General features: G+C 41.2%; 1 protein-coding gene across 2 annotated transcripts in view; it reads right to left on the minus strand.

Annotated features, from left to right (window-relative positions):
- Camsap2 (calmodulin regulated spectrin associated protein family member 2) overlaps nucleotides 1-10,523 on the minus strand; it is a 103,204-nt gene extending 92,681 nt beyond the window's left edge. For both annotated transcript variants that reach the window (XM_020172624.2, XM_074048682.1), the window contains exon 1: nucleotides 9,455-10,523. In XM_020172624.2, the coding sequence (XP_020028213.2) occupies nucleotides 9,455-9,593 (139 nt within the window). In that variant the 5' untranslated portion in view covers nucleotides 9,594-10,523. The remainder of the gene's footprint in view (nucleotides 1-9,454) is intronic.
- Between the last annotated feature and the right edge of the window lie 2,403 nt (nucleotides 10,524-12,926).

The following is a 12,926-nucleotide window of genomic DNA, read 5'->3' on the forward strand; positions in this document are numbered from 1 at the left end:
AGAAATTTTACTGGACAAAAACTCTTGCTTTCTGAAGAGATGTAGGAGGGGAAACCTATATACTGAAACCATATATACACACACAACTAGACAACATATCAAAGTTTGGCCTGTATGTGGCCCTTATGTGGATCCAAATAAACTATAAAGCACAAAAGCAAAAACATGTACGAGACAATCAGAAATGTTAATACTGATACTGAGGAATGGTGTGATAATGACAATGACAGTGCTGTGATGATGGCAGTGTCATGGTATTTTAAAAGGGAGTCTGACTTTTGGAGAAACATGCCGATACAAATGGAATGATACAATGTCTGGGATTTGCTTCAAACAACTGGTAGGGGTAGGAGTGTTTACAGATAAATCAAGATTGGCTACAAGTTGATCACTGTGGAAGCTGAGTGATGAGTATCTGAAAACTTACTGTGATTTTATATATATATATATATATATATATATGTACATATATATTTGAGATACAATAGAATTGTTTTGTTTAAAAAAGAAAAATCAAGAGAAGAGCACAGAACTTTCATGCAATGAAAAAGGAAGAGTTGCGAATGGCATGGTTCATTGGTGAGAGCTGTAACTACTATAGCCATTTTCTGCCATGAGAGAAGACAGTCCAAGAATGAAATCCACCCATGAGGAAGGTCACGATTAAAGGAATCACAGAAGGGTCCAGTGTACAGTGAGTAGCCCAGTGGTACAGTACTTAACCTAGCATGCACAAGGCCCTGGATTTTATCCCCAGTACCCACCAAAAAAAAGACCTTTTCAGTTTTATGCACCAATAAATCCTTTTTACTGTTACCCAATTTGAGTTGGGTTCTCTGTTACTACAAATGAAAATGCCATTCTGTATAATCCCCCACTCACTTTCAACCTAATCATATTTGTCTTCACATTCCCCTTAAAATGTTATCAGCAAAGTCATCTTGCTTAATGAAACTTCTTGCTTAATCTTCCTCAGCTGCACCTTATAATACTCCCTCATCCTCAGTGTTTTCTTTCTAGGTTTCTGAGACTCCACACTCCCCTGGTTCTTTCCTCCTCTCTATTCTGTGTGTGGCTACTTTATGGCTCTCCAGTCTTGGGCCCTTTTCTCCACACTCTTCCAACAAAAGACTGACAGTCACCTACTTTCTTTCCTTTTCTGGGGGGCTAAGCTAGGGATTGAATCCAGTCACTTACTTCCTTGATTTTAATTGTCACCCACAGGACTAGAGGTGTGGCTCAAGAATAAGAGTACCTGATTTGCAAGCACAAAGCCCTAAATTCAAACTCCAGTCCCATAAATAAATAAATTAATTCATGTCACCTACATCTCTCATCCCTAAGATCTTCTAAGTTCCTTATGTGAATTTCCTAAAGACTACTACAAACACCACCAATTTCAGATATTCCTCAAACTCAATGCTGTTTTCTCCCCTGTCCTCTCTCATATACATGCAATCTGGTCCTCTTCCATTCTTCTCTTTCTCACTAAATAGAATCAATCTTAATGTTTCCCAAGATCTCACCTTTTCTTCCAGATGTCTACTCAATCAGCAAGTCTCACCTCTTATGTCCATCCATTTCCCTCCATACCAACTGAAAGCATCCAAATTCAAGCTGCCATCATTGGTCATCCAGACCATAATAATTTCTCAACAGAATCCCTCTTCGTAACATTTAGTTCTGCTCCAATCCATTTCCTACCCTGTATTCAAATAGATTCTTTAAAACTGTGGTAAATATAATACCATAAATTGTACCACTTTGAAGTATACTCCAAGAGATCTTCAGAATTCAACTTGCTTAGAACAGAAACTGAGTGGCCTGGGGTAGGTGGGAAGGAGACTTCTTGTTAGACCCACTCTTTCATACCTTTTGAGTTTTGAATCTGTGCCTGCTCTACCTATTCAAAAGAAAATTTTTTGGGGGTGGTACTAGGGTTTGAACTAAGGGCCTCGCACTTGCTAGGCAGGTGCTCTACCACTTCAGCCCTCATAGGGCTGGAAGTGTGGCTCAAGTGGCAGAGAGTCTGCCTAGCAAGAGTCAAGACCCTGAGTTCAAACCTCAGTACTGCCATAGATAGATAGATAGATAGATAGATATAGATAGATAGATATACAGTACTGAAGTGTCAATAAATTTTCAAGAACCTATAATCAAGACCTCTAGCATCTTCATAAGAAAGGACTAAAGACAGTATTTCTGCCATTTCAAAAGTCTGTTAAAGTACAAAATTCCACAAAACATACAAGTTAGAGAATAAATTTACACAGCAATCTATTTGAATATCATTTTTCTAAAAAGGCTGGGGAAAAAAGACAGTTAAAAAAAGAGAGTCCTAAGAATAGTAGAAAGCTACCATGAAGAAAATGAAACTATCTACTTTGAAACTTTCCTTTACAATGTGTATAAAATATTTCAAATGTTTCAAATATCCTTTATTTCACAAGTTCAAAGGGCTTAAAATCTGCTTGCAATTTACATTTTAGAGATAGAAAATGTGTGTGAAGGAAGGGATGGGAAAGGGAAAATGTGGCAGTTTCAAAATAACATTTCAAGATCACATACAAAAGCTGGGCTCAGTGATTCACATCTATTATCCCAGCTACTCGGAAGGCTGAGGCAAGAGGATGGTGAGTTTGAGGCCAGCCTAGGCAACACAGCAAGATGCTATCTTAAAAACAAAAACATCACACATACTCACACATCTCAGGAACCTAGGTGCATGAAACATGGAGTGGAGAAATGAACACTGCTTCAATTAACATTTCCAGTTCTCTATCTCAAGAAAAGAGATTCAGGTATCTCATGAATGTTACAGGAATGATAGTACAGACTACAGCTATGAGGGTTACAGAATAAGTTGAGGTCCCTCTCTATTCTATATTGTTACTGTCTATTTTATCCTGCCTAGTCTGTAGGGAAAAATATTTTCTATTAAAATGAATTCCTTAAAATAATTAAAATAAATAAATCCCACTACACAATGGGAAAGGGACTATCCAGCAGCAGCCTAAGTGTGACAAAAATAAATGCAGACGCTTTGCAGTTGTACTTCTTCTGAACAACTCAAAAAGGTGAATAAGTAATTACTATCATGACTATTCAGCAAGTAGGAAAACTGAGTCAGAGAATACTTCCAGACAACCCCAGAGGAGAAGGGAGTAAGTGGTGAAAGGAAAACTGCAAAGATCCTACTGTCAGGCCTTTAATTTAAAAATATCCATGTTAAAAGAGAAAGGCAAAAACTATGGGAGGTTTGAGGTGGGGAAGTGCTAAATGTGATAAATGAAATGATTATCACACCTAAAGCACTAAGCTTGTCACTACTAATTAGTGCACAACATTTCATGTAAATACCATTATTTGTGATTTACTAACTGAAGGATCCATAAAGTAATATACATGGAAAACCAGACCCACTGAGGGAAGGAAGGGGCCCTAAAGTGACAGATCAATGCTAAATATATTTCCTTTTTCTAACTACCCAAATATTAATAGGTTTGTTAAAGAAAAATCGAGGATACCTTTAAATTTTGAAAGAAAAAACATTCAAGGCTGACCAATGAAAGGTTTTCAGGCTTTTAAAATGCCTTCACTTCCAACATTGTACTAAAAATTATAAGGAACAACAGGAACACTATAACACAGAGGTTAAAATGTAAATTTTAGTATTGTAAGTCTACTAATTTGGCTCTACTGTTAACAAGCTGGATGATCAAAGGCAATTTAGTTAACCCCTCTAAGCCTGTTTCTTCATTTATTAAAAAATGGCAAATAGCCTGGCACTGGTGGCTCACGACTACTCAGCTACTCTAGAGGCAGAGATCATGGTTTGAGGCCAGTCCAGGCAAAAAAAAAGAGAATCCCTATCTCAAAAATACCCAACACAAACCCCAGTACCACACACACACAAAAGGCAAATATATTTCCTAAATTATTATTCGACTTGAATATTTTAAAAATCAGTATGTCTTATAAGTAAGTCATACTTTAAAATACAAAATACCTTTTTAAATTGATGTTTGTTACAAGTTTTATAGCAGTGATTCTTAATCTAGGGTCTTTTTGCACCCCAGGAAATGTCTGGCAATATCTGGAGACACTTTTATTTGTCACGGTGGGAATGAAGGTAGGAGGAGGGAGTACTGCTGTCATTTGTGTGTAAGCTGAAGGTGCACAAGAGAGTCACCAAAAACAAAGAATTATCTGTGACAGTTCCGCAATTGGGAAACCCTGCTTTAGAGTCTTAGATGAGTAACTAAAATAACATCTACTTAACAGTGTTATTTTCAGAATTAAAAATGCATGTAAAATGCTAAAATAGTAATTAGCACAAAGTACATGTTATTATAAATTAGAAATAGTAGTTTTTCTTTTTTTTAATCCATGTGTTCTGGATAATTTGCTTATTTATAATAAAACTAAATTCCTTAATCTGGCCTTACCCAATTTACCTTTCAAATTGCATCTACCATCAATTCATTACATAAACTCCTCTCATCTAACTGATCTATGTTGCTTCACTGATGTCACCTGGTGTCACAATGCCGTGCCTACTCACAAACCATTTCCTCCATCTACAATACCTGCTTTCCACTCTATCTGACTCTCCTCAGGGTTTAGCTCCACTCCACAGGTCTTCCTTCACAGACTACTGAGGCTGAAAGTGATCCCTCTCCACCCTACCCGTCTACCTCAGTCACTGTCCCATTACATGGCTGTTACCATACATTTCCTGAGTTCTAATGTAGTTCTACATTCTCTTATCTCCCCTACTAAAGCATAAACTCTTAAAAGACAGGCATTGCCTAAACCTACAGCATTTGACACTGCAGACTACTTACTCTCCTTGAAATTGTTTCCTCCCTGGGCTTCAGTGTTAAAGTACTTTCTCAGTCCTCTTGCTAACTCTCTGATTGCTCTAATTCGTCCTCCTTTTCCCTCATCCCAACTACTCATCACTCTAAATTCATTTCTTCTCTTCCTGTACCCTCACATCTACTTCTAATTTCAATCACAATGCTATACCCAGAGTACCAGATTATTATTTCTAGACTCAATTTCTCAGTCACACTGCAGACCTACATTTCTAACTATCCAGACAAGATGCTTGGCTAACACATCAAATTCAAGGCTATAAAAAACAAAAGCTGCCTTCCCACTCCAACTTGTGCTTTTCTCTATCTTTGTCAATTGGAATCACAATTCATCTTCCCAGTCACTAAATCTAAAAGTTTCAGGTAACCTCATCCTCCCTAAAACCTCAGGTGACCTTATCCTCTTATATATTCTCTTCTCATTTAAACCACTCCCATGCAACCCAAATTCAGTCTTTCAGAAATACTAAGGATTAAATTTCTGCAACCTCTGCGTTTTCTGTCATTTGCTTCTTTTCTGCTCCTTTGATTTCTGCCCATATAGTAGTTAACAGCATAGACTGAAATCAGATTTCCCTGGTTCCAATCCCAGCTCCACTAGTTGTGTGGATCTGCATGCCTCAACCCGTGAGTCTCATCAGTACAACTGGAGTAATCACTCCAGTTTCCATCTCATAAGGCTGTCATGAGGATTAAAATGAGATACTATGTGTAAAGAGCTTGGCACACAGTAACTGCTCAATAAATACTAGATTTCTTGTCACTTCCATCCCACTTCAAGCCCTCATCACCTCCAGCCCAGGCTTAATAGTAATGTCCCAACCTCACCTGTTTGCTCCACATCTTTCTTTACCACAATGCTATCCACTGCTCTCACAATCCTCATAAATATGTAAGAGTCAGGTCTTATGTAGGATTTTGAAAAGATCTATTGGGATATACAAAAAAAAAAGTAACAAGGTATATTTATAATAGCAAATGCTTTTACATAACTAAACTAAATGGCATAGAAAGGAAAATGACAGTTGATAAGGTTAACATTATAAATTGACACTAGAAAGTTCCACATTAAGAACTCCAAATCAAGAATTTAATAAGGAGCCAGGCATGGGTGGCTCATGCCAGCCTGGGCAAATACTTCTCAAGACCCCATCTCTAAAATATGGAGAGCAAAATGGACTGGAGGTGTGGCTCAAGTAGTAGAGCACCTGTGAAGTCCTGAGTTCAAACTCCAGTCAACCCACAAAAAAAAAAAAAAGAATTTACCACAAAAGGTTCTGTACCTACCATTTCCCCAAAGGATTTAAGGGAACAGAATATTGAAAACAAATTCAGTCATATCATCACTTAAATGTGTTAAGCTCTTCAAATGTAAGCAAATAGTTTACTTCCTCCTCCTTTGCAATTTAAAGTAAACTAAAGTATCAAATTATTGTTGCAAATTCATCTATACGAACTTATGCTTCATTCGATCAAAACTGCAGCTACTTTCTTCCACAAAATAAACTATAAAGACTTGAGCTATTTGGAATATTTTTAGGGTAAAGAAAAGAACATTATTTAAAGTTCCTGACAAGAGACTTCAAACTCAATAAATATTCATGTCTGCTTTCTGTGGGGTCACAATGTTAGGGCCTTCTTTTTAAAGTTCAATTAGTTTAATCTATGCCCACGATTAATTTCCAGCTATCATTTTTAAATGACTTTTCCAAATATATGTTTCTAAAATTGACTACTTTTTACATGCCAAAAGTTAGAAGGCTTCTAACAGAAAAACCCTATTTGTCATTGTTAAATAGAGATTTTAATAAGTTAACCTTGAAAGTTGGGCTAATTTTTTGAATAAGTGAATATAATTGGGCAATAACTTTGAAACATGTGTACTAACCCACTAACGTGTCTACTAAGTTAGTCTACTAACTTTCTGCATAAGTGTTTGAAGCAAATGCTTATCGCAGAAAATAAAAAATCTTATTTTCTATTCATTTCATATAAATTTATGTTTTGAAGGACTGCTGACAAAGCATAAACAAAGAGTACAAACAGAACTTCTTTAATAATGTAGTAATTGCGCTAGTAAGTCACTCTCTTAAGGTCTTGATTACGATCTTTTACCCATTTCAACCGCTGCCAAGGGAAATGTAACCAACAATATTTATCTAAACCATCTGAAAATGAGTTAAGATCTGCCTGATCTTTAAAAAAAAAAAAAAAACAGACTTCAACAATTACTATGTGCACATTTTTCACACTCGCAGACAAAAGTATTACTCTGCACAATGATGTAGAATAAAAAGCAAAGTCTTCAGAGTCAGAAAGCCCTAAATTGGCATGTGGCACATGCCATGTCCAGATGTTTACCTTTGTGCAAAGAAATCTCCAAGCCAATTCCTTCATCTGCAAAACGAGAACAGTATCTCTAGGATAGCTATAGGAATAAGTGAAGTTGCTTTTTTTTTTTTTTTGGTGGTACTGGGATTTGAATTCAGGGCCTCACACTTACTAGGCAGGTGATCTACTACTTGAGCCATGCCCCAGCCCATAAGTGAAGTAATATACTTTGAGGGTTGGGCATACACAGGCATGTCCCATCTCCACTGTTACCTTACCCTCTGCAGTCCAACCTCAAATGTAAATTCATCTCCATCACTTACAGTGTCACTAAGAGAGCTGTCCAACCTCCCTGCCCAGGATTCCTCATTCTGTTTAAATGGGCAACACACTATTGACACACACTCTCAAGTTGTGAATCCCAAATGTAAAATTCACGTAAAGCATGTTAGCAGTGTGCCCGACAGAGGTCAGATTTCATTCATGGCATATTCTTTTCACTTCCTTTCTTCTCAAGTGGTTCCCATCAAGTCACTGGCCTGACACATATCCTGAAAGTAGGGCATTTTCTGGTTAGCAGCCTTTGTGAATGCACAGCCAAATTTTGGCTTTAAGTATCCGATCTACTTTTCTGATGCCCTCTGCCTTCCATTTTTCTACATTATGTTCCACATAGGGTACTACATAAATTTTCCTCCTTCCATTTTTTTCTAAATACTTAAATAGCCTTTCACTTACCCTCCAAATGGATAACACATTCAGGGTGCTGCTTAAATTAAAAACAAAGTACATCTATTAGTCCCACCACACGCATCAGTGGGAAATTAAACAACAAACAAGCAGCAATGCACATGCGTCTCCTGTGTTTCTCTAGACATTTAGCCCTAAAGGAATATTTAAAACTTAAATTATTTCAAATACACTTGTTATGTATATTCCTGATGACAGTTCAATAGCAAAGCATGAGAATTCAAATAAAATTAGGGCTGACATACACATAAGATTACACCCATGTGAGGTTCCCCCAAAATGAATTCAAATAATTTTCCAACAGCGAGATTTATCTGTTTAATTAAGCCTTACGAGTCCTGAAAACACTCAACTATGTATAAGTTTAAACCGTAAAACTGAACTAAACCATTTACCCACATATTTTCACCATCCTAAAATTGGAAATCTGCCATCCTTCAAAAAAAAAAAAGAAGGCTGTATTAAATGTCCGGAGAAAACTTTGGAAATACTAAGGCACTTTACAAAAAATATTTTATGTATCCAAAATTTATGAACTGGGTAACAGAAATCTGGTGAATTACAAGTTAGCAGACTAAATTACAAGAGCATCTTCCAAAGAAAAGCCAGCTCTCTAAATTTTTTTTAGCATTCCACAGCATGGGCTCCTCCAGCAACAGCTAAGGAATTACAACAGGAGGCCTTTTCCTGTTATTCTGCAAAGGGTGGACTATGGAAGGAGTGTTTCATTGCCACTCTAGTCAGGGATTTCTGTGTCAACAGCACATGCCCTCAAAAACCTCTTCTACTAACAACAACAAAAATCCCCAAAGTTGGATGTTTTTGTTTCTCTTAATTTATGAAGCCAAAACATACTGGGAGAAAAGAATATGCTCCACTGACAATATGAAATGAAAACAGCATCCTACAGTTGGCAACTAAATTAGTTTTTAACAAATGGCTTAATAAGAACCTTAAATGTATAGGAAGGGCTGGTCTAGGAGTAAAGAATGACGACCAAATTAACACTACACCTCAACACAGGCCACCTTCCATCCTATAGGGCCTGAACAGCAGCCACCATTACAAATGTCAAAATCAATCGACTACGACGTGCCATCCACCTTCTTCCAGTAATAAAGAAACTAACTCAGATTTCTTGGTAGTGTCATCGCAAGCAATTATGACTGAAGGAGAAGTGTATGCAGCAAATGAGAAAAATACCACAAATTAAAATCATCCTATGTAAAAACACGGCAAAATTGCTCACTAATTTTTTTCCTTTAACACTCTTGCTATCCAATAAAAGGAAATCTGTCCAAACCACGGACACCAAACCTGCTTTCTTTATTCCTCCTTCCTTTCTCTCCCCGACCTCCCATCATCTCCCTGAACCTGTACAGGAAAAGACACGCACAGAAGGGGGTCAGGACCGGCGTGGGGGGGGGGGGGTTCGAGAACCAGGAACAAAAACCGGGATATGGGCACCACCAGGAGGGGAAACCACCACCTACCTGTCCCAAAGGCTTTGGCCACCAGCCAGGCCAGATTGCAGGCGACTTTGGCCCTGGAGAAATCATAGTGGTCAAAAGGCTTGATGGCTGGAACAATGAAGGTCTTTCTCATCTCCCGGGGGTCTGCAGCATCCCCCATCTTTCTCGGCGGCTGCTCGGGACGTGCGGGCGCTGCCCTTCATTCACATGGTGTGGCCCGGCCGCCGTGGGAGGTGGGGGGACGGGGTGGTCGGGGAGGGGAGGCGAGGCGCGCTCACACCATCGGGCCGGGGCCGGGGACAGGGCGAGGCCCGCCCGGCCGGCCGGCGACCCAGCAGCAGCAGCAGCAGCAGCAGCAGCTCAGCTGTCAGCGCCACGAGCCCGCCGCCCCGCGCGGGACCCGCTGCCCCCAGGCATAGGAATGTGGCCGAGCCGTGGCCGCGCGTCGGTCCGTCCGTCCGTCCGTCGGTCCCCGCGCCCCTCCGAGCCGCCCGCCCCGCGAGCGCGCGTGTGAGCGAGGCCGCCTCCCCTTTGTCTCCGTTTAGTCACACGGGCTTGGGGGAGGGTGGAGGCTGGAAGGGCCCGGAATTTTAAGGCGCGGAGGGGAAGGGGGGGGTAAAAGGGGGGGCCGAGAGTCTTGAACAATCACGTTGTGGAAAATGTCCCCGCCATGGCGATGCCCGCACGCCCTGCCTGATCCTCCCGTTCCCTGCCCAAGGAGCGGGGAGCCCCTCCACCCGCTGGCCGGCAGAGGAACACGCAAGACCAGGGAGCGCGCAGGACCCGGGCGGCGGCCGCACCAAACGGAGGAAAACGTCAAAATCACGGCAGGCCGCCCGCGGCCTGTCCCGTCCTCTGCGTTCCCCTCCCGTCGCCGTCGCCGTCTCCAGCCGCCGCAGCTTCCCGGCTCTTCCACCCCGATGACGGCGGAGGCCGCAAATCTCAAGCTCTCTGCTCCTGCCTTATCAACTGTGTCCTTGTATTTTTTTTTTTTTTAAACACCGCCCCCTCCTCTTGCTGCCCGGCTCCGTCGCTTCCCTCGCAGCAGCAGCCGCCGCCACCGCCGCCGCCGCCGCCGCCGCTGCGGTTTTCCGGCTGCGGCACTGGATGGAGAGCGCAGAGGCGGGAGTGCGCATGCGCGGCAGGCTCCTCCACCTCCACCGCCCCGCGCACTGCGCATGCTCAATCTCGCTCCGGCCCGCGCCCGGCTCCGGGAGGCTGCTTTTTAATCATCACTTAGGAGAGCTCGCTTGAGTGGACATCCTCCACGTCCCTGGCTTTGGTCTGCTACTGCTTACCCTGCTGAAAGAGGAAAGGGAAGGATGGGAGGAGACAGAGGCCTAGCCGTCGCCTTTATGTTCCAGTTAGCCAGTAGTAGGTCAGCCAAGAGAACTGATAGTTATTTTAAATGCACCTTAGGTGACACGCACTTCGCTAACTAACTCGAGTTGCATTTAGTTGGAATTTAGAGGGACAGGTGTTACCGCTGGTTAACCACGGAATTACAGAAGGGTGAAGTGAATTAGGACACCTCTGGGTCTTAGCCAGGATCGAAGGTCAGGTGTGAAGGCTCAAACCTTCATTAATTAATTTATTTATTTTGGTGGGACTGGGGTTTGAGCTTAGGGATTCGTGCTTGCAAAGCAGGGAGCTCTACTGCTGGAGTCGCACTTTCAGTCCATTTTGCTATAGTTATTTTGGAGAAAGTTTCCCTGGGCTGCTTTTGAGCCACGATCCTCCTGATCTCAGCCTTCTGAATGGCTAGGATTATAGGCCACCAGCTCTCAGCTAACCTGCATTAATTTCAGATATCAAGATACTTTACCCCCCTACAAATTTCTAAGTGAGAGGCACATCCATCAGTTCCTCCCGGTTCCTTCTGAAAAAAAAAAAAAAAGAAATCCTTTTGCAAAGTACACCATGACCTGGTATCTACAAACCTTTACAGCTTCATTTTGTCAGACCTGCCATTCTCAAATGTGTGAGCTCTCTCAAACCTCTGCATCCTTGCTCATAGTGATCATTTCCACCTGGCTTACTCCTCCACGTTCAAGCCGCATCACTCCCTCCAAGAAGCCTGCCCTGATAGCTTCTGACAGCTTCTCAGTCAGGGCATGGGTGGCTCCACACTGTTCCCAGAACATCCTGTTCTTATTTATGTCATAAGACTTGGTACCATGTATGCCAGTCATCAGTTACCTCTCTGACTTGCACATTGATGACATGACAGGGTCTATCTCCATCACTGATAAGGTGCCTGGCCCATGGTGGTTGCTCAATTCATGTTCAAGGGCAAGGGCAGAATATCATTGTACTTAACACATGCTGTGTTTACTTAACTAATTCCTCACATCTAATTTTAATCATAAAATCCTGTATTGCCTTCATTTTACAGATGAGAAAATTAAGGCTTAGACAAAATTTCAAATTTCCTCATCACACAACTAGTAAAGGCAAACCCAAGATCTGAACCCAGAACTATATTACTCCAAAGCCCATACTTTGCATTACTAGATCCTCCCTATTATCCTCACCTATTAAGATAGAAGCAAGACCTAGGAAGCATGAGGGGAGGTTTGGGCACTTACTATCTAACCGGCAGCTCCACCAGCAACACCACCCCTCTGATTCTGCTTAATCCCTACAAACACTCCTCCCTGAGCCCTATAAGGCACTAGAGATAAGCCTTACTATCAATGTGGGGTAGGAAAACAATATCAGTGTGAAGAATAATATGCCACAGACTGGTTGTTATAATTTATTCAGTAATTTAATCAATATTTAATAGATTTTTTTCTCATGGGCAAGGTCCTTTGCTAGATTGCATAAGGGATAACAAAATTAGCACATCGATAATAGTTCTCAAAGCATGTTCATATGATAACGACTTTAATTTCCACATTATTCTATGAAATGGGCACTTACCTTTCAATTCTAGATGCAAAGAGAGGTATGGAGATTAAGTGGCCCGGCCAAGATTTCGTGGTTGATTCCCATCTGTGTCTGGCTCCAATCCAAGCACACAGGTCTTCTGTTTCCACTCCTCAGACACCTTTCCCTGTGCCTGCTTCCTTTCCGGATTATTGTACACAAATAAATAGCACACAATGTAAAAGCAGTACATGCTGTAAGAGATAGAAAGTACACTCAGGGGAGGGATTGGGAAGTTTCTTGGAGACTTCTCTTTATTATTCTCAAATCTGACTTCAACTGGATTCTAGAGCACACAAATCAAATTAAGAGAAACCTATAGTCTAGAAAGATTGAATAGAGATACTGAAATGGTTTGCCAGTCATTATACAATCAGCAAACAAACAGAGACCATGCCTAGGCACCTTTTTGCTATGTATAATCTAGCATGGTGCTTTGCTCAAAGCAAGTGTTGGGTAAATGCTTATTGAATTTCATTGAAAACTATTTCTATCTAACTAAACAAGATGAGGAAGAGAAGGAAACAAAGACAGTTGCTCCGACTTGTCCCTTGACTCAATG

The sequence above is a fragment of the Castor canadensis genome, chromosome 11 (genome assembly GCF_047511655.1).
Source record: "Castor canadensis chromosome 11, mCasCan1.hap1v2, whole genome shotgun sequence".
Lineage (NCBI taxonomy): Eukaryota > Metazoa > Chordata > Mammalia > Rodentia > Castoridae > Castor > Castor canadensis.